The following is a 21,437-nucleotide window of genomic DNA, read 5'->3' as shown; positions in this document are numbered from 1 at the left end:
TTTTAAGACAGAGTCTCTCTGTGTTGCCCAGGCTAGAGTGCAGTGGCATGATCTCAGTTCACAGCAAACCTTTGCCTCCTGGGTTGAAGTGATTCTCATGTCTCAGCTTCCCAGGTAGCTGGGACTACAGGCAGGTGCCACCATGCCTGGCTAATTTTTTGTATTTTTAGAAGAGACGGGGTTTCACCACATTGGCCAGGCTGCCTCAAACTCCTTACCTTGGGTGATCCACCCACCTCGGCCTCCCAAAGTGCTGGGATTATAGGCATGAGCCACCGCACCCAGCTTTTTCTTTCTTTATCCTCTTATAGATTCCTAGCATCCCAAACTGATCCTATCTTAAATAATTTTTATAAAATGCATTTTCTTCCATTTGTAGCTTACATAGTATGTGGAGGACATCTGTGTATGTACACATTCTTTTAGACTATTTGCATTACCGAATTTGGTGAAGAGGTTGGGAAATCTAGTCTACTAACTGGCTGATAGCATGGTGTAAGAGCAGAAGCCAGTGTGTCCACAAGGAAGCCTTAGATGTTAGCCGTCTTGGAGTTTTTCTTAGGATAAGCGTTAACCCTGGTATCTTAACCACTCATAGCTTGAGATCCTTTATTAACTCGGCACAAGGACTCAGGTGGCCTTGACCAATGACACTTGGAACATTGACTGTGGCTTGGAACTGCCAGATATTTGAGGGACGTGGCTTCCAGTCTAGATATGTAACTCATCGGCTATTGTATTTCAGATAATTTGCTCCTTGGAACCTCAGTTTCCTAAGCATGCACAGCGGCGACAGTCATAATCTGTGACTCACCTACCTTATGTGGTGTACGTGAAACACAGATTTGAAAATCTTAAGCCACTCAATGCAGTGTGGCATATTTTTCTCCTTAAGGACATAACCATCCTCCTCCTCTTTCTTTTTTACTGCTATTATTTTTAACCTGTCTCTATTTATGTCCACAAGGAGTTAGGATGACTTGCTCTCATTTCCATCTGATTTGGGGAAGATTTTAAAAATATTCTTTTTCACCTTAGGAAGGACTACCCCAAGTCTTTGTCAGGGAGAACCTTCATCCCAGTCCATCTCAGGGAAGCATCCAGACCCTATGCCTGGCAGCACTTGATCACTGTGTGGGGCTCACAGCAGAAGTTTTAGGGCTGAGCTGGACCACAGATGTCCCCTTCCCCTTTGTTGGCTCAACTTACTGAATCCATTGACGTCCTGAGAACTAGAAGAGAAGCCTTCATCATTGCGGCTGGCACTGAGCTTGGTGGTGGGTTTGTCAGCAGAGGCCACAGGCCCCATCTCCCTCTGGGCTCCACTCTGGGTCTCCTTCTGCTTCTTGGCCAGCTTCCTTTGGGACATGTGCAAGGGAAAAATCACAGTCAGATGGTGCCAGTTCCATTAAAGCATTGGGAAGACAGACTGCTCATCCTCAACCCCCAAATCTTCATCCTCAACCCCCAAATCTGGTTCATTCTCCAGAAAAAGAATCAAGGCAGAACAAACCATGAATGGTTTTCATTTACTCAGAAATATGAGACTCGCGCTGCTGCCTCATCTCTGACAGTGTTCTATGTTTGAGCCTAAAATGGGAAATCAACGAGACTTGTACAATGCTTCCCCTACGCTCCTTTCAGAGAAAATCAACAAGACTTGTATTCCTTTCCCCAACTCTCCTTTCAGAGGGAGGAAGTGGCTAGACTGGCCTTTCTGTCTCTGTGGCTCTGAATGAGATTAAAAATGAGAGTCTTGTCTGTCACAGGAACTGAGCTCATCAAAAACCCACCAAATAATAGTAGAGTGAAGCAGGGGCTGGTGGTTGGAAGTGGATGAGTGTGGAGGTTAGTTTCACAGCTCAAAAGAAGGAAAGTTTAAGCTGAGCTGATGTATACTTATTCCCATGGGAATAAAAGATTCTCAGAACTAGATGGGCATTTATGATAATAATAGTGTAGAGCACTGCTTCTCAAACTTTGGTGTAAATTTGAATCACCTGAAGAGTAAAACACACACACACACACACACACACACACATGCTCAGGATTATGGAAGTAGGACACGACCTAGAATTCTACATAGCCACCAAATTCCCCAGGTGATTCGGACACCAACAACTGGACTTTAAAACCATCAGCTTTGGTGTCAGACAGACTCGGATTCATAGCTTTCCTCTGCTGCCTGCCAACTAGCTGCAAGATCCAGGGCCAATTCCTTAATCTAAATCCTGACCTATTCCTCTGTATACTGTGGCAGATAACAGGACCAACCTTACAGGATTGTGAGAATTAAATGAGACAATGCATAAAATACACAGAGCACAGTGCCTGGCACGTAGTGGACACCTGACACCTAGCAGCTGCTATTCTTGTGTTTATACTATTGCCAGTGGATCCAAACAGTGTTCAAATTCCCTCCCCAACATTCCTACTGTGGGATCCCATCTCTCCCTGAATTCTGTCAAGTGATGTAGACTTTGACACCTCACCGAGGAACTAAAAAGTTAAAAAGTTCTTTTTCTATGGATTTAAAATCTATGTCCTTTAAACTTTAACTGGATAGGTCTTAGATAGATCATGAGAGATACAAAAATATGACTAACTCCTCCTGCATGTAAGAATTATTCAAATATTTCTAAAATGCCAATGCAGTCCCTCTGAGTTTTTCCAACACATATGCATCTAAATATGGCTGTTACAGTCCTATCACATGAAAGGCTATCGGTTAAACACCAAGTATCCTGAGAGTAATTTCTCCAGGTCTCTTGCTCCATCCTTCACAAGAGTAGGCTTTTAATTCAATTTTGGTCATTTCTGTCTCAACACACAATGAAGAGATGTCCCACAGAGGTCGAATCCAGTGCAATACAGGGAATAATTTTCCAAGGTTGAGCACCACTGATCATGAAACAGACAGTTTCAAGAGGTAAGGTAACAATCTTCCTGCCACAGGAGGTATAAAAGGAAAGGATAAACTTCAACTTAGGCTGGGCATCATGGCTCACGCCTGTAATTCCAACACTTTGGGAGGCCAAGGTGGCAGATCACTTGAGCCCAGGAACTGAGACCAGCCTGGGCAACATGGTGACACGCCATCTCTACAAAAATTAGCCACGTGTGGTGGTATGTACCTGTGCTACCCAGCAGGCTAAGATGGGAAGATCACTTGAGCCCAGAGGTAGAGGCTGCAGTGAGCCAAGAGCACGCCACTGAACTCCAGCCTTGGTGACAGAGTGAGACCCAGTCTCAAAAAAGAAAAAAGAAAAAAGAAAGAAAGAAAGAAAGAAAGAAAAGAAATACAAGCCCCAAACCCCAATGCCCCAAACTTAGAAGTGTTTTAGAGTTCATGTAGAACAAATTCCATTTTGATAGCATCCTCTTGGAAACATGAATCTCATGATCTAGATGTAGACTTCACAGAAGAACGATAGACGCCACACTCAAACAAGGACAATTTGAGGAGCGTTTATTTATAACAGGTGACAGGTGTATAGGGACCACAATATAATACATCAGCAGGAGAACTGTTTATAACCGATGGGACCAGAGGAATAAATAGAGGAAGCAGTAACCAGAGCGCAAAAGAAGAGAGCTATGGAGAGGAGGCAACCTGAACAGAAGCAGCGGCTTTCTCTGGAAAGGTCCAGCCAGTCACAGACAACCTCACAGGGAGAGACCCAGAGGTAAAAATACCCTGACTGTACCTCACGCCCCTCCTCTGATCCCCTGTGGCAGCTCTCTCCAGCTGAATCCAACAACAAGCCAGAGGTGGCAAGTGATCTTTATGACAGACTTCACACAAAACACACTCTGGAAACAGACAGCACAGTAGAGGAAGGTGGAGAGGGGAACTGGATCCAGGATTCCCGACCAAGAAGAGAAAAGTTGCCTTTTTCTGAGACAGTGTCCTACTCTGTCACCTAGGCTGGAGTACAGTGGTGCAATCGGCTCACAGCAGCCTCTGCCTCCCAGGCTCAAGCAATCCTCATGCCTCAGCCTCCAAAGTAGCTGGGACTACAGATGCCCCCCACCGAGGCCAGCTAATTTTTTGTATATTAGTAGAGGTGGGGTTTCACCATGTGGCGCAGGGTGATCTTGAACTCCAGAGCTTCGGCAATCCATTCACCTTGACCTCCCAGAGTGCTAGGATTACAGGCATGGGCCACTGCACTTGGCCAAGAAAACTTTCTTTATACTCCTTGTTATGGCCATAATTTGAAGAAACGCACAGCCTAAAATGGAATTCCTCATTCACTAAATTTTCCTTTTTTAAGTTAGCTTGGGGAAAGAAAGGCACTCAGGAAGAGGAATGCATCTTTTGGTTACAATGCTTTGGCCACAGGCGCACTGTTTTACCAGTGAAACAATTCCAGGCAGACATACAACAAGAAATAAAGCATTGGATCGGTCAGGCAATTGGGCAGGGGCAGGGGCAGGGGAACGCCAATGAAAGAAAAATGAGCAATTCTGCTGCTGATGACATTTCAAAATTTTATTCTTCATTTATTATCAAAAAGAAGTGTGTTTAAAAATGTATATGTGACCTTCTTAATCATAAATTTGAAAAGATATAATATAGCAGATTCTTTGCCTCTATCTGAGCTCTGCTCATATTGTCCCAGCAGGAAATAAAAGGAAATCTGATAAGAGAGTTAACTTTAAAACTATAAATGAGCATGTTTTGGAGGCTTTGATATTTCCTTGGGGGCAGAACTCTCAACCAATCTCATTCCATTCAGGGTAAAGTAATATGGAAAGGGTTGTCTCAGGCACAGATCATTGGTTTTCAAAGAAATAATAAGAATAAAAAAAGCCTTGCTGCTTTTAAGAAAAAATGGCATTTTATAGAAACGTTTGGTAGCTCTGAACACCTGTATTACAGAAAGAAAAACTAAGCCTCCCCAAAACACATACTTAAAAATTGGAAAGCTGACTGAATTGTAAAAATCAGATATATTACATCCTTAGTATTTAGCTGATGGTTGACGCTGTATGATCATGGTGATAATAATGTCACACAATAATTTTAATGTATGGACAGATGTTTTGGCAATTGGCAAAGACAGCTACAAAGTGGAAATGGAGGGGATATACGTGGAAGAAAATAAAACCCAAAGCCACAGTTTGGGGATCTATAGCTATTCTTTCAGAATTCTGAATTTAAGTTTTAAAAAGCCCTCTCAGTAACACAGAAAAATTGATATTCATCTCCATAGCCAAGTAATTTAATTTATCTTTTTTTTTTTTTTTTTTTTTTTTTTTTTTTTTTTTTTTTTTTTTTTTTTTTTTTTTTTTTTTTTTTTGAGACTGAGTCTCACTCTATCATGCAGGCTGGACTGCTGTGGTATGATCTCGGCTCATTGCAACCTCCACCTCCTGGGTTCAAGCGATTCTCCTGCCTCGGCTTCCTGAGTAGCTGCGATTACAGGCACACACCACCACACCCAGCTATTTTTTATTTTATTTTATTTTTACTAGGGACAGAGTTTGACCCTATTGGCCAGGATGGTCTCCATCTCTTGACCTTGTGATCCACCCGCCTCAAACTTCCAGAGCGTTGGGATTACAGGCATGAGCCACCACACCTGGCCCCTCTTATATTTTTATCTCAACAAAAGAGAAACCCAAAACTGTGAACTGGGCAGACAAGACCCTTAAACTACGGACCAGACTGCAACTCAGTCTTATGCTCTGTATGCAAACTTATCCTCGCGTTTCGGAAAACATCAACTACCCCCTCCCACCACACTATTCCTCAATACTCTGTATTGCTTGATGCATCCCTCTTCTCTGCTGGTCACCTCCTCCTTATCCTCCAAGGCTCAATGTAAGTGTCACATCTCCTCGGAGGCTTCTCCCTGCTCTTCTATACAGAATTATAATTTTCTCCTCCTGCTTGACTCATCCATTGAACGTGTACATGTATCAGTCTCTGCTAAATGCTAGAAGATCATGTCTTTTTGACCTTAATCCTCATAGATCATGAAGACTAATGGCAAAGACAGGCATTAAACAGATAAATACAGAGATAAACACAAAAACCACAAAGATGACGAACACCAAGAAAAAAATACCTGTTGCTATGTAAGAGCCAGAACCTGGTTTGAACCCTGGCAGATCAGGGAGGGTTTTGGTGCCATGTCAGCTAAGCACTTGTTGAGTCAAACTGCAGTGATTCAACTCTTTCACCCACTCTGACAAGAACCTCTTGGGAGAAGGGCTTTTGACTCTTTGCACCTACTCCAATGTATTGCTGAGTGTCTGGCACATGGCTCAATAAATTTGTTTCACATAAAAGTCTGCAATTTGAAGTGTAGAAAAGATGGTCCTCTTACTCTGAACACAAATAACCACTTTAGAAGTAGATACATGCAAAGAAAGAGAAGAAAACACCTGCATAAAATTAGCTAGTGACCTGGAATATTTGTAACTAGAAACATTTTGGTTGGTAACTTAGCATTTTCTTCTTGGAATGTTTACAGAATTAACAGAATGTTCATGGAAGTCAGAGATTTTCCACCAAGAACCCACGAAATATTTGCAGCTATAGCATGATAGAGAAGGAAAAAAAAAGGTCGGGTGCAGTGGCTCATGCCTGTAATCCCAGCACTTTGGGAGGCCAAGGTTGGCAGATCATGAGAACAGGAGATTGAGACCATCCTGGCCAACATGGTGAAACTCGGTCTCTACTAAAAATATCAAAATTAGCTGGGTGTGGTGGTGTGCACCTGTAGTACCAGCTATTCGGGAGGCTGAGGCAGGAGAATTGTCGAACCTAGAAGGTGGAGGTTGCAGTGAGCCAAGATCGCGCCACTACACTCCAGCCTGGCAACAGAGGAAGACTCTGAAAAAAAAAAAAAAGAAAAGAAAAGAAAAGAAAAGAAAAGAAAATCTCATACTATAGTCACATGATTTGTGGGATGATCATATAATTCACAGAATCCTCAGAGCCTTCAAAACCCAAATACTTATGACTTTCTGAATTGGGGATTTTCTTTTCTCTAGTTGCTCTGAGATTTTTGCCAACTGGGTCACACAATTTCGCCAGCAGGGGGTACCAAAAGCTGATAAAAAGAGAGTATGCATAAGCCTGTTTACTCCTTTGCAGGAACATTTCCAAAGCTGAAGAATGCTTTAAGACACAGCAATCTAAAGTTTACCGCTTCTGACAGGTGAGGACGGGGTGACGTGGCCATAGCTCTCGGCATTTTCCCTCTAACGGATCACTTTGAGCTCTCTCTGACCTTTGCTTGTTAGCTGAGTGAGGGGTAGGTGGCAGGGGATATGCCCAGGATGGACCGTGAGTCCTGCGATTTATTCCAAGTGCCACTCTTTACAAGGGATACTGGCAGGTAGAATGGCTCATGGGAGAGGAATGAAAAGCTGTTAAAAATGCAGAAATCATGCTACGAGAGGAAGAGTTTGTGGACTGTCTAGGGATATTCCTCATGGAGAGGGAATACAAAGCAATTTTCTTCTCATGTACCTGATGACTGGGTCTATGTGGTCCCATAGACAGAATGAGGACCAGGATGGCTTGATGCAACAAAGAAATTTCTGACAATGTAGAACTGCTTAGGTCTCCTTTGGAAGTACCTAATGCCTGAATTCCCCTCCCCAGTTTTTCTTGTTTGACAATCTTCTCTTCACCTTTTAAGGCCCAACTCAAATGTCCGCTACTCTTTAGAAGTCTTTGCCTCCTTCCCAAAGTTAGAAGTTTCTCTTTGCTCATTAATTTGTTGGACAAATAGTTAATGGGCAACTACTTTGAATCTGTGGCTGTCAGAAGGAAGGCAATGATGATATGAAAAACAAGACCTGAATCCTGCCCTGTTGGGCTTTTGCGAGTATTAAGCTCCCCACTCTTGGAGAAGTTCAAGTAGAAACTGGGAAAACACTTAGAAAAGGGATGGTGGAGGAAACCAGGATTCAGACTCTGCAAAACCCTTGAATCTGTTTGGGGCTTGGGACAGGACAATCCAGCCAATTGGTGAGGGCAGGAGTCTTCAGGGTTCTACCTCGTGTTTTTCCCATACCCACTCTCCTGGGGAGACACTGATCAGGCTCACTTCCCCTTCCCCATAGGGATCCTCCTCTCGGCCATCCTCCATTGCCATCTCCAAACTTTTCTGGGAAATCACAGAGGAGACTGATACCTTGGAGTCAGAGAGAGATCTCAGCCATGGGAAGTGGACCAAAACACACACACACACACACACACACACGTGAGGCCCTGCTCCTTCTAAAAGCTAGCATTACCCTCTTTGAATCTAGGATTCTTTGCTGGCATGACTAGATCTCAGCTTAAAGTTACGCATTGCAACTGTAAGGGAGCCACAGCATCCTCTCATTTCACAGAGGACAACACTGAGGCCTGGACAGAGTAGTCCCTTAGTTAAGATGCACAGCATGGAGGATACAAGCCCTGCCTTGGCCTTCCAGCTCAGGACATCTGTTCCACATTCCTCCACCCTTCTAGGGATTTGCCCTGAAGGGCAAATTCAGTCTGTGCTACACACAATTCCAGTGTCTTACAAATGCAGCAAAACGTTATTAATCTATGCCCCCACTGACTCCGAATTACTGTAATTGAGGCAAAGGCTGAGCTACATTACAAAAGAATCAATGGTGTAAATAGGGATATGGATGTACGTCAAATTTAAAGGAGAATGCACGGTTTTCCCTCCTATCAGGAGGCAGGACTGCAGAGCAGTTAATATACTGGCTGTGGTGCCAGACAGCCTGGCATCAAAATCTGGCTCCATGTCAGGCTAGCTGTGCGAGCTCTTGCAAGTTACTCAGCCCTCTGCATGCCAGTTTCCTCCTGTCTGTAAAACACAGATTAGAGTAGTACTTCCTCGTAAGATGGTTGGGAGGATTAAATGGCATACTGCTGGTAAAGCACTTTGCCCAAGGCATGCACACAGTAAGCATTCAATAAATGCTCTCTGCTATGATCATATTTTAAATACAAAAAAAAAAAATCCATGTTAGTTTAAATAACATCATTATTTATTAAATATAAATACTTTAAAACAGATGCCCTGAATAATGGCCTTTCTTTAAAAATTACCAGTGAGATTCTAATTTAATTGGTCTGGTCTGGGCAGCTGGGCGTTTAGAAGCTCTCCGGGTGATTATAATGTGCCACCAGCTTGAGCACCACTGATGTGGAACAGTTCTCCACGTGTGGTTTCCTGGACCAGCAGCATCAGCTTCACCTGGGGATGAATTAGCAATGCAGCTTCACTGACGCCACCCCGACCTACGGAATCAGACACTCTGGATGATCAATAAGCCCTCCAAGCAATTCACCTGCATGCCAGAGTTTGAGAACCACCGAAGCAGGTGGACCCACTCTTCAGCAGGTCTGTATTAATAGTTTCATTCCTGAAAAAAATGGAACACTAGGAGGTAGGAGACCTGGGTGCTGGGTCCAGATCTCTAAATATCTCACTGGGTCGCCAAGAACACTCCCTTTCCCCTTTCTGGGTATTGATTTCACTATAGTGGGGAATTGGCATCTAAGAATCATGGCAAGACTGATGCTTTTAAAATGATTGTTATGGATTGAATTGTGTTTCACCCACTCTCTGGCTGCAAAAGATACGTTGAAGTCCTAACCCATTGTACCTGTCAGTGTAACCTTATTTGGAAATGGGGTCTTTGCAGATGTAACCAACTTAAAATGTGGTCACTAGGGTGGCTCTGATTCCCATATGACTGATGTCCTTACAAGAAGAGGGAAATTGGGACAGAAGTGCCCTGGAAGAATGCCACATGACAACAAAGGTGGAGACTGGAGCGATGAGCCATAAGCCAAGGAACACCCAGGATCAGTGGGCACCCCTAGCTGCCAGGAAGAGGCATGGCAGGATTCTACTTAGAGTCTCGGAGGGAGCCTGGCCCCTCCAACACCTTGATTTTGGATTTATAGCCTCTAAAATTATGAGAGAACGAATTTTGGTTGTTTTAAGTCACCTAGTTTGTGGGACATTGGTACAGTAGCCTGAGGAAACCAATAAAAGGACCATAAAAGAGTTGAGTCCTAAATTAGTGTTATTTATTTAATAAACATTTATATAGTACTTATTCCACGCCAGCCACTATTCAAGGCTTTTATAAACAGGGTGTTAAGTTCTTTAATTCTGCTAATAACAATATGAGGCTGGGAGTGTTATTATTACCATTTTACAGAGGAAAGAAAGGAGGCAGAGAGAGTTGAAATAGCCCATGGAAAGCCTCCTCCAAGGCTTTCAGAGGCAGAGCTAGGATTCAAACCCTGGCAGTCAGGCTTCTAAATGTTCTCTAAGATTCCCTGTTATGTGATGCTTAGGCAAAAAGCCACCACCTATCTCCCCCTTGTCCTAAAGCTTTCTCAGCTGACTGTTTTCTCCCCAGGCAAACACACACTCACACAAACGCACACATGTGCATAGACAGCTGCAGCCAGAAAACTCACAACACTCATATCCTGCAGGCAATGAGCATCCTGTGTGCTCATTACCTCTGTTGGGTACCAATTCTGGGGCATAGCTGGTGGGTCCTTTCCCTCCTACCCCATCACCCTGGTCTAGGGCTTCTTTGTGAATCCCTCAGAATCGCAAAGTTACAGAAGCAGCAGCAGCAACAGGTGTCATCACAATTTGACAGGCCAAAGGACTTGGCCTTTTACTTCCCTCCCTCTTCTGTCTTGCTGTCCACGTCTGTGCCTCTACCTGTCAATCTCTGCTTCTTTATTCTGCCTGTGGCTACCTCTCTGGTCTGGATGAGCTCTCCTACCAATCACACTGTTTCCACTTAGGCCATAGTCAGACCCTGTTGGACCATTCTCTGGATTTGGCAGTGAAATCAGAGCAGCAGAAGGCCTGAAACAGAGGCGAGGCCCTCTTCCCTCTGGGCACATGGCCACACTGGCCCTTGGGCTCTAACGCAGAACCCAGTAGGAACAGCATTGACTTTGGAGCCAGACTGCCCAGGTTGAAATCCTGGCTCCATGATTTATTAGTTGTATAGTCTTGGGCAATGACTAAACCTCTCTATAACTCAGTTTCCTCATCTGTCAAATAGGGATAATTATAATGAATTCTCTTAACAATGCTTTGAGGTAGATACTAACTTACAAATATGAAAGTTCTTAACTAGAATCTGTCACCTGCCAAATAAACTCTACATAAGCATTTGTTACATCATAGGTGATAAGAAGGGAAAAAGTGCTTAAAAGTAGAGTGTGACCAGAATTCATGGTTCAGACAACGGGAGCTGCCCTGAATGAATGTTCTCCGAGCCGTGAAACCCTGGGCTGGGCAGATGGCCCCTCTGTTCTTGGTGTTGCAGAAACACCATGGGCTTTGGCCCTGGACTGACTTGGCTCCAAACAGCTGTTTAATCATGATCAAGTCTCCATTTCTATGACTCTGTGAAACTCAATTTTCTCGTCTAGAACATAGAATTGGACATACCCTAATTTGCCAAGTTACTCTGATGATTAGAAATGATACATGATGACAGTTCCCTAGCATGGTCTTTGGCATATAAAGATATTCAACAAATGCTAGTTCTTTTTTAGCCCCTTTCCTTACCCCAGCAACCTGCATGACTTTTTCCTTGCTTTAATTTCTACTTTTATATTTGATCTGCTTCCAGAGATGAACACTCCAGGGAACCAAGGTGACTGCCTTTTCCTCTCAGTGGTTCCATCTTGCTCCACCCATATCCTGCTCATACCACCAAAAACAAAACCAGACGCTGGGGCAGATGCTCTTCCCCTATTTATGGTTTTACCTTCAGTTTCACATCATTAAAAGTTGTAGACGTTTGGATTCTCCAGGCTGGAAGGGCCCTCAGGGTCCTCCCAGTCATTTTCTCACCCTAGCTAGGAGACCTCTTGCAGCACCCCCAGCCAGCAGATATCCAGCCCCTGATTGCCAAATTCTAGCCACCCAAACTCCACCTCTGTGGGCAGCTCCTTACCAGGAGTGCAGTTCCCTATATAGGGGCATTCCTTATTGAGCTGAGGCTGAGCTGAACTCTGTCCCCTGAAGGCCTCACCCTTTGGATGCCCCTCCTCGGTCTGTCTGCTGTATCCCAACAAAGCCTGTATGTGGACAGATGGATGATCACGAATCCTTCCAGCTTTCTCCCAAGCAATCTCCTCCAAGCAGTGTCTCCTGGTTGCTGAGGTTCTATGTCTATTTCTTCACAGCTGAGCGAACTTCCTCCTGCATTCCACACTCACGTGCCCACACCTCTTCTCAGATTTTGAACCAGGACTCCAGAGTGGTCTGCCTCTCACCAGCTCACAATGGCCTCCTCTCACCCTGACCCCACTGTAGACCTTCAATCACCAACCAGAAACATCTCCTTACCGAATGGCCAACCCATGGGGCTACTGCCCTGCTAGACTATAACCACAAGGACAGCAATCGTGTTAGCCTTGTTCACTACCAACTCCCACTAGCCTTACATAGATTTTGGAACAAGCAGATATCCTGTAAAGACTGTTGAATTAATGTATTAAGAGATGATCACAAATCCTACAAATCCCATTCAAATCATTACTTCTTCCAGGAAGGCTTTTCTGATCTCTGCCTGACAGGGCACGCCTTCCTTCTGTTTTGTATCCTAGTCATTTGCCTATTTTCTCTCATTACTCTTCATTATAATCCATGTACATAATATACATATTTGTATATGGTATTTGTATTTCCTTTAGCACATAGTTCAGCACTTGCTACTGTGTTGTAGAACTTTAAACATGTTTATGGAATGAATAAATTGAGTGACACTTTCCATTTTTTTATTGTTTCACTGTCTGATATTTGAGCTTCCTCATGTCTAAAACTTGGCCCTTTTCATCAATTTCTGCACCAAATTTCTGTACTGAAGCAGGGTCCTACTTACTATTCTACAAGTTGGCTTTCTTCCGCTGGTAGTGCATGGCAATGATTCTCACACTTGAGTGTGCATCAGAATCACCTTGTTAATGAGGCGTTGTTGTTCTCCATCATCAGAGTTTCTGATTTGGTAAGTCTGGAGGAAGTGTGAAAACTATGCATTTCCAAGTTCTTAGGAGATTCTGGGTTCTAGATTTAGAGAACTACTGATCTATGCAATGTCATCCTCTGTCCAGAAGGGAACACACACTATTTATCTTCCATCTTTTCTTCATCAGTCACCTCAAACATTATATCCAGGCCGGGTGCAGTGGCTCATGCGTGTAATCCCAGCACTATAGGAGGCTGAGGAGGGTGAAGCACCTGAGGTCAGGAGTTCGAGACCAGCCTGGCCAACATGGCAAAACCCTGTCTCTAGTAAAATACAAAAATTAGCCAGGCATGGTGGCGGACACCTGTAATCCTAGCTACTTGGGAGGCTGAGGCATGAGAATCATTTGAACCCGGGAGACAGAGGTCGCAATGAGCTGAGGTCATGCCCTTGCACTCCAGCCTAGGGGACAGAGTGAGCCTTTGTCTCAAAAGAAACCACATAAAACGTTATATCCATCCCCCACTCCACCCCAAAACTGTAGATGAGCATAAGACCTTCTATCCTTTAATCCATGTTTCCCATTTTCCTAGAATTTTAGCCTAAGGAAATAATAAGGAAAACATACATGTATTGTGTAGGTAACGCTGGAAACACCACTTACTCTACGCTAGGATTTCTCAGCGTCAACACTGTTGGAATTTTGGGCCAGATAATTATTTGCTATGTGTATGTTGGGGAATTACCTGGTGCACTGCAAGAAACTTAGTAGCATCCTCCTTGATTTCCACTTTCTAGATGCCAATAGTTCCCCCTACTCCCAGGTGTGTCAATAAAATCATCTCCAGACATTGCCAAATGTTTTTTGGGGGATGGACAGAATTGCTCCTACTACTGGCATAGTTAGGTAAATGCAATAGTTTAACATTTAGCAGATACTACTTTGTCCTTAGTATTTTAAAAATAGCTTTAATTTTCACAATGCTACAGGGTAATGATTATTTCTTTTATTTTATAGATGAGGAATTCAGGGCTCAGAAGGGTTAATCCCAAACTCATAAAACAAGTAAAGGGAACAGGTGGGATTTGAGCCCAGCTCTTCAGCCTGCAGAAAGCATGCTCTCCTCCTCTCCCGACTTGGCTGCCTTTAATAGCAAACGATCAGTTAAAGCATCGTAAATGTCTAACAATAGGGAACTGGTTCAGTAAATTATGGTGTATCCTCTGGATGGAATATTATGCAGCTATTAAATTGACAGAGAGCCATTAAAAATGAAAACTATGTAACAATTTGGAAAAATGCTAACTGGGTTACATTAAGTTAAAAAATACTAGAAAATAAAAATGTGTCTACACTGTGATTATAATGATGAGGAAGTATATCTATGTGCGGATGGCTCATGTGTTAGATTGAGGATATTAAGGTTAATTTTTCTTTCTTCTTTGATATCCATTATTGTTATCAGAGTGTCTTCATGATCCTACTTTCTAAGTAATAGCAGAGTAATGATAAGATTTAAGATGTCAGGTTTGCCATAGGCCCTTCTTCCACCTGAATTAGAATGAAAGCTACTCTAAACTCTGACTATAGCAAGGGGTTGATATATCTTTACTTTCCTTCTGATTAGCCACTGTTGCATGTATGTTTCTGAGCCCAGGCCCCTCTCCTTACACTGACCAGCTTCTCCCAAGCACAGAAAGCTGGAAGCATACAAGAAAACAACTCTGAAGACACTGGCGTGAATCACTCTGGGAGCCAGGGCTATTAGGAACATGAGGTCTTTGAGTAGAAGATGCATCTGCCTGTCACAGGGTACTGAGTGGTACACTGGTCTCATGCATTATGCATCAAGAGTGGCCTGGCACCCTGGCTTGGTCTTGCAAAAGAAACATCTGATGAACTGATTGGAATGTCAAAATGTCATTAAGGATAAATTAATGGATGTTTTACTTTGGCTGTAAGAGGCAGTGCCAGAAAGACAAGAGACAGCCGGTGGGCTGTTCTCCAGCCCAAGACAGACGGCGTTTGCAATGGAGATTCATGGTCTTTAGGCAACGTGAGGTGCTTTGCAGGGAGAAGAATAAACAGAAATGCTCCAGCACTTAAGCGCCATAAAATCACAAGCATGAGATAAATTAATTAGTGTACACTAGCAAGGCGGCTGGTCTGTCTGCGCTCCTGCGGAAAGCCAGAATGGATGGCACTGGGTTGGAGATGACGGGTCCCTACACCAGCCTCCTAAAGAAAAGCAATTGAATTTAATGTGTAATCATAAACTGCAGCTGATGGAAAGATGTGTCTGGTCGGTGTTTTTTCAGGGATACTATTTCTGTCTACTACTTCAAACTCTTTGTGTCTGTGGGTCAAGTATCTGAGAGGACTGGGGAGACACTGAAACTAGTTCTACTTATAATGCCATGTGGGGTATGAAGGGTGTTATAATCTCAACACGTAGAGCAACTCTCTGGGAAGCCTGACTCCCCCGATGCCTTTCTAGAGAGGGAGTTGTCCATTCTTCTGTGATAGGAGGCTCACTGCTTCACACTCAGCCTGGTTCAGTGTTAGGTAAGCATTGTCAGCGATTCTTCCTTAGACTTCCCTGGCATCTTCCTCCTCACAACTCAACAACAACAAAGGCAACAAGGAGAATAGCTAATGCTTACTGAGTGCTTGCTGGGTGCCAGGCACTGGGCTCTGGCCAAGTTACAATGTTACCATGTATTCTCTCCATTTTGCAATGCAGGAAAATGACGATAGAAGGTGTCAGGGACATGCTGAAGATCACACAGCTAGTATATGGTAGGGCCACGGTTTAAACCCCGGACTGCCTGAGGCCAAGGCTTGACGTCTTAACTATCACACAGTTCTAAGTCCTGTAACTACCACTAATTGAATGGAGCCTGGCTTTTACAGCAATATAGAATATGACAAGGTAAGACAGATGAGAACTCACATGTAGCACATACTGGCACTGCTAAGCACCGGGCCTGGGCCCACTTAACGTATCATTCATGCAGTAGCCTTTTTTGAGTAAGGAAATTATTATTTTCCCAACTATCTATTTCCTTATCTTTTAAAAAACTTATATATATACATATATATTTTTTTTTCAACATGCAAAAATCAGTTTCACTTCTATGCATTTATAACGAACAATTAGAATATGAATTTTCATAAACAGTATAATTTACAGTAGCACCCAAAAAAGAAACATCCAGATATAAATCCACCAAAATACACATGGGACCTACTTGCCAAAGACTATGAAATGGTGACAAAAGAAATCAAAGTTCCAGTCAAACAAAGAGACATACATGTTCCTAGGCTGGAAGACTCAGTATTGTTAAGAGGATACTTCTCACCAAATTGATTACAGATTCAATGCAGATGTTGTCAAAACTCAGCAGGATCTCAACAAGGTTGCAGATATCAACCAGCTAAAATACCATTGTACATTTATTTCAAAGAAAGAACAGGGAGGCAGGTCGTGGTGGGTCACGCCTGTAATCCCAGCACTTTGGGAAGCTTGAGCCAGGAGTTCAAGACCAGCCTGGGCCACATAGTGACACCCTCTCTACAAAAAATAAAATAATAAAAAATAAAAACATAAATAGAAAGAATGAGAAAAAAGCCTCTAAACCTCAAAGTTCAGAAAATATAACCTGAAACATTGTTATGTGAAATACCATCAACATTTAGGTGTATTTTAAAAATAAAGTTATTTATCCATATCTGCGATAGCTAAATTTGAATAAAATCCTCTCCAAGGTACAACTATTTTTATAAGATATTATAAATAAAAACGTTAAGAGACAAAAATTTACTCAATGAAGTTAAAAGCAGGACTCAAGAGGCCAATTTAAAAAACAACACGACCCCAACCCTACCCTCTTTTTAATCTTGATCCTATTTCTACATTGTAGATGATAAATTTCATACCAATAGTGAAACAAGGAATGATCTTGCTCCTGTTTAGGGACAGTGAGTATATTTAAGGAAATGATATAGGTATTTTTTTTTTTTTTTAATGGAGTCTCACTGTCTCCCAGGCTATGAGTGCAGTGGTATGATCTCGATTCACTGCAAACTCTGCTTCTCGGGTTCAAGCGATTCTCCTGCCTCAGCCTCCTGAGTAGCTGGGATTACAGGCGCATGCCACCACACTCAACTAATTTTTGTATTTTTAGTAGAGACCGGGTTTCGCCATGTTGGCCAGGCTGGTCTTGAACTCCTGACCTCAGGTGATCCGCCCGCCTCGGCCTCCCAAAGTGTTGGGATTACAGGCGTGAGCCAGTTGGTACAGTTTTTTATTTGGTTGGTGCATTATTCCATTCTCACACTGCTATAAAGATACTATCTGAGGCTGTGTAATTTATAAACAAAAATGGTTTAATCGACTCACAGTTCTGCATGGCTGGAGAGGACTCAGGAAGCTTACAATCATGACGGAAGCAAAAGGGAAGCTAGGCACATCTTTCGTGTTGGCAGGAGACAGACAGCACGCAGGGAAAGCTGGCACTTTATTTTTAAGACAGCCTCTCGCTCTGTTGCCCAAGCTGTAGTGCAGTGGTGCGTTCTCAGCTCACTGCAACCCCCACCTCCCAGGTTCAAGTGATTCTCATTACCCAGCCTTCCAAGTAGCTGGAACCACAGGTGCAAGCCACCAGGCCCAGCTAATTTTTGTATTTTTAGTAGAGATGTGGTTTCACCATGCTGGCCAGGCTTTCTTAAGCTTCTGATCTCAAGGAATCCACCCACTTTGGTCTCCCAAAGTACTGGGCTTACAGATGTGAGCCACCATGCCTGGCCAAAACTGTGACTTTTAGAACCATAAGATCTCAGGAGAACTCCCTCACTAGCATGAGAATAGCCTGGGGGGAACCGCCTCCAAGATCCAATCACCTCCCAGCATCCCCCTCTCTGGACACCTGGGGATTATAATTTGAGATGAAATTTGAATGGGGGCACAGAGCCAAACCACATCAGTGGGTTTCTGTTTTTTCTACTGTAATTTAGAGCAAAGGGTAAGAACTGACTTTGGACCCTTTCACTGCATCTTTCCCCTGCACTCAGACGTGTAAAGTGCTTCTCTCTGGGGCAGGGGCTGTAGTACTCATCACTTTTGCTGTCTTGTAAAGTAAGCAGCCTCTTTCAGACTCCCTCCCACAGCCACCCCCCAATTCATGATGAGAACACAACACTAGTAATTAGCACCTCTTTGTTCCACAGGTTTCTTCCTTCATATGGTCTGTGCCTCTGCTCAGTGTGGTGAGACTTCATTTCCTTAAATTTAAAATATTTTCTCATTGGAGTGACTCAACTTTTTCGTGTGATACCTGTGGTGTTATGAAATATATACACTGGTTTTTGTCCACTGTGCCTGGTTTATAGCTCTTGTGACGGTCTTTTGCTATGTTGGGTGTGTTAGGGCCCAGGGGAAGACCTCCGGAGACGCAGCCTCTCTCCTCCCTTCCTTTCACCTGCCCCAAGGCAGAACTCTCATCTTCCCCTGCCTTTATGGGTCTTAAGACTTTCCTCTGAGAGGGTCCCACCTCATACCTGGTGGGAGGAATGCTGATTTCAGGAAGCTTCCCTAGGAAACCAAGAGGGCTGGATTTGGAGAGAAAGCTTCCAGGTAGCTGAACGCGTGGAGGTTCCTGGAGGGTGGCACCCCAGGGAGGACGTGGAAGCTCCGCAGCGCTTCCCCCAAACCTCACCCTATGTGTCCTTTCATCAGTATTCTTTGTAATATGCTTTATAATAGACCAGTAAACATGTTTCCCGGAGTTCGATGAGCTGCTCTAGCAAATTAGCTGAACCCAAAGAAGGGGTTGTGGGAGCCCCATCTTGAAGCCAGCTGGTCAGAAATTTCAGAGGCCCAGACTTGTGACTAGTGTTTTGGGGAATGGAGAGTAGTCATGGGGACTGACCCCCCAACGTGTGGGATCTGACCCTATATCCCGGTAGGAACTGAACTGTTGGACACCCAGCTGGTGTCCTCTGCTTGATATGTGGGGAAAACATTCCAAACATTTGGTCACAGAAATCCTCTTCCATGTTGATGACTGTGACAGTGTGAGAGCAGAGAAAAAATACAGTTTGAATTTTTCTTGACACACCATCTATATGAAAGTACTTAGTAAACTGCAAAACAGGAGTAGACAGAGAAATACAAAATATAAAATATGCTAATAACTACAATGTACTGAGCACCTACTGTGCACTAGATATAAAAACCAGATGTTGTATATGCATTCAATTACCTTATGCTGTCCTGGTAAATCCCCATAGCAACCTTCCAGATTTGGTATTATTGTCCCCAGTTTACAGATGAGAGAACAGAGGCTCAGAGAATTTTAAGTTAGTAAGTGGCGAAGTCCAGGATTCAAACCCAATCTAGTCCATGCTCTTTTCACTACAATGCTGTTTGTAGTGAATACCAATACCCAGGTGTTGGGTATTGCTTTCCTCAACATTCAGAGCTAAGTCAAAAGCACTGTTTAATCCCCTTAAGGAATGAAAGATGAGATTACAGAAGTACAATTTGTGAGCAAATTGCCCCTTGCCTACGTGGCTGGAAAACACATCACAGTAATATAGTCAATGCGTATAGTTCAAATCAGCCACAGATCTGGAAAAACCTTAGATCCCACACTTTCATGGTAGTTCTGCTGTCTAAAGCAAAGATAAAAAGAATGATATGAAATCCCATACCAACCAGATATGAGGTTAGATTTTTCACCTAAAGTTCTCATCTGGTAGATTCCGAAATCAAAATTGGCATGGGGAAGGAAGAATGAAATAAAGTCTAAAGACTTAGCTTTTCTCCATTTCTGAAAAAGTACATTGTTGCTAAGCTGTTTTCCCAAATAGGGCTTCTTTAGTCTCGAGGCTTAATTTGGTTTACAACATTAACAAAACGATATTTACAGTCTTTACAAAAATCAAGTCTTCCAGTAAAAACAGGGTTTTGACCACACGAATCTTTCTATTCTTCCACTTAAAAAACATGGGTGGTTGTAATATACCCACCAATTCCCACCCTTTTAGAATGTTCTGCACTGTGGTTCAAAACCCTTAGAGTAAAAAAGCGGTACAGAAAGCAACTCAGCCAATGTTATTTTATTCTGTTAAGAAAGAGATTTCATCAGCAGAAGCACTGAGTCCCTTGAGCCTTCAGAGACGGGCTTCTCAACACACATATCTCAGGAGGTAATCATGGTGGAGGAGACTTTACTTCTTATAATACCTCCAAAACCATCATGAGTAGTGATTGTTGCAAGAAACGAAATACTATTTAAATACGTATGTGCTCGGACATTTTTGCTTTTTATTAAATGACCTCTGTATATTTATGAACAGTGTAAGGGTTGTCTACCTCAATACCTAAAAAAGGAAATGGTGCCACCAAATAGCATCTTGTCTTCCATAGATTTTGCTTTCCAAACTCAGGTTCCAGCATCATAATCAAAACCATGTGTATCTGATAATCCTATGGAATCAAATTCTCAACTAAGGTTCTGAGCTAAATGGCCAGGCTACAGCTTCATGAAGCTCTTTCAAATGCCTTTATTTGATAGCCCTGGATGCTCAAGATTTTCCAGGTGGTTCTCAACTATGGCTTCAGATTAGAAAAACCTGGGGAACTTCAAAGTAACCAGGCACTACCCCAGACCAGTTAAGTCAGTTCTCCAATCTCTCTTTATAGACTGGCGTGTGGTCTCCTCTCTAGCTGAGTATCCTCCCTAAATTACACCAACTCCTCTAAGCTCTGTTCCCAGGAAGGCAACATTTCTAAAAATGAAATTGTCTTCCTTTGTAGTTCTGACCAAAATCATTAGTTATCTCTTTTCTTTCTTATTGATATCACCATGGATGGATGCCAGGAGGAGGGTCATCTTACTCAACTGCTCAGAGGGGAAAATCTGTGAAGTTTAAGGACCACTATCTAAAATTCCCTACTTCATACTATTTTCAAATTCTTCTATTTAACTCACATCTGGTGATTACATTGATTTCTCTCTCAATTTCTCTCTCTCTCTCCCTCTGATATCAAACTACTGCTTTGTTGTAGCCAAGCTCTATAATTTCATAAAGGACAATAATTCCCCTGGCACATACACTTACTTAATTTCTTAAGGTAATCCCATGAATTGAACATGATCATTCCCATTTTCTAGATGAGAAAACTGAAACTCAGAGGGTTGGGCCGGGCGCGGTGGCTCACGCCTGTAATCCCAGCACTTTGGGGGGCCGAGGCAGGTGGATCACAAGGTCAGGAGATCGAGACCATCCTGGTCAACATGGTGAAACCCCATCTCTACTAAAACTACAAAAAATCAGCTGGGCATGGTGGCACGTGCCTGTAATCCCAGCTACTCAGGAGGCTGAGGCAGGAGAATTGCCTGAACCCAGGAGGCGGAGGCTGCGGTGAGCCGAGATCGCG

At 43.2% G+C, this 21,437-nt stretch overlaps 1 protein-coding gene across 13 annotated transcripts in view; it reads right to left on the bottom strand.

Moving 5' to 3' along the window:
• The window catches only part of PTPRT (protein tyrosine phosphatase receptor type T), a 1,128,992-nt gene that overhangs the window by 127,858 nt on the left and 979,697 nt on the right, over positions 1-21,437 (bottom strand). For all 13 annotated transcript variants that reach the window (XM_037743358.1, XM_037743363.1, XM_017542238.2 and 10 more), the window contains one exon: positions 1,210-1,358. In XM_037743358.1, coding sequence (XP_037599286.1) covers positions 1,210-1,358 — 149 coding nt within the window. The remainder of the gene's footprint in view (positions 1-1,209; positions 1,359-21,437) is intronic.

The sequence above is a fragment of the Cebus imitator genome, unplaced genomic scaffold, assembly GCF_001604975.1.
Source record: "Cebus imitator isolate Cc_AM_T3 unplaced genomic scaffold, Cebus_imitator-1.0 Scaffold141, whole genome shotgun sequence".
Lineage (NCBI taxonomy): Eukaryota > Metazoa > Chordata > Mammalia > Primates > Cebidae > Cebus > Cebus imitator.
Note: the sequence above shows the minus strand (reverse complement) of the source record. Positions and strands in the feature narration are given on the sequence as shown.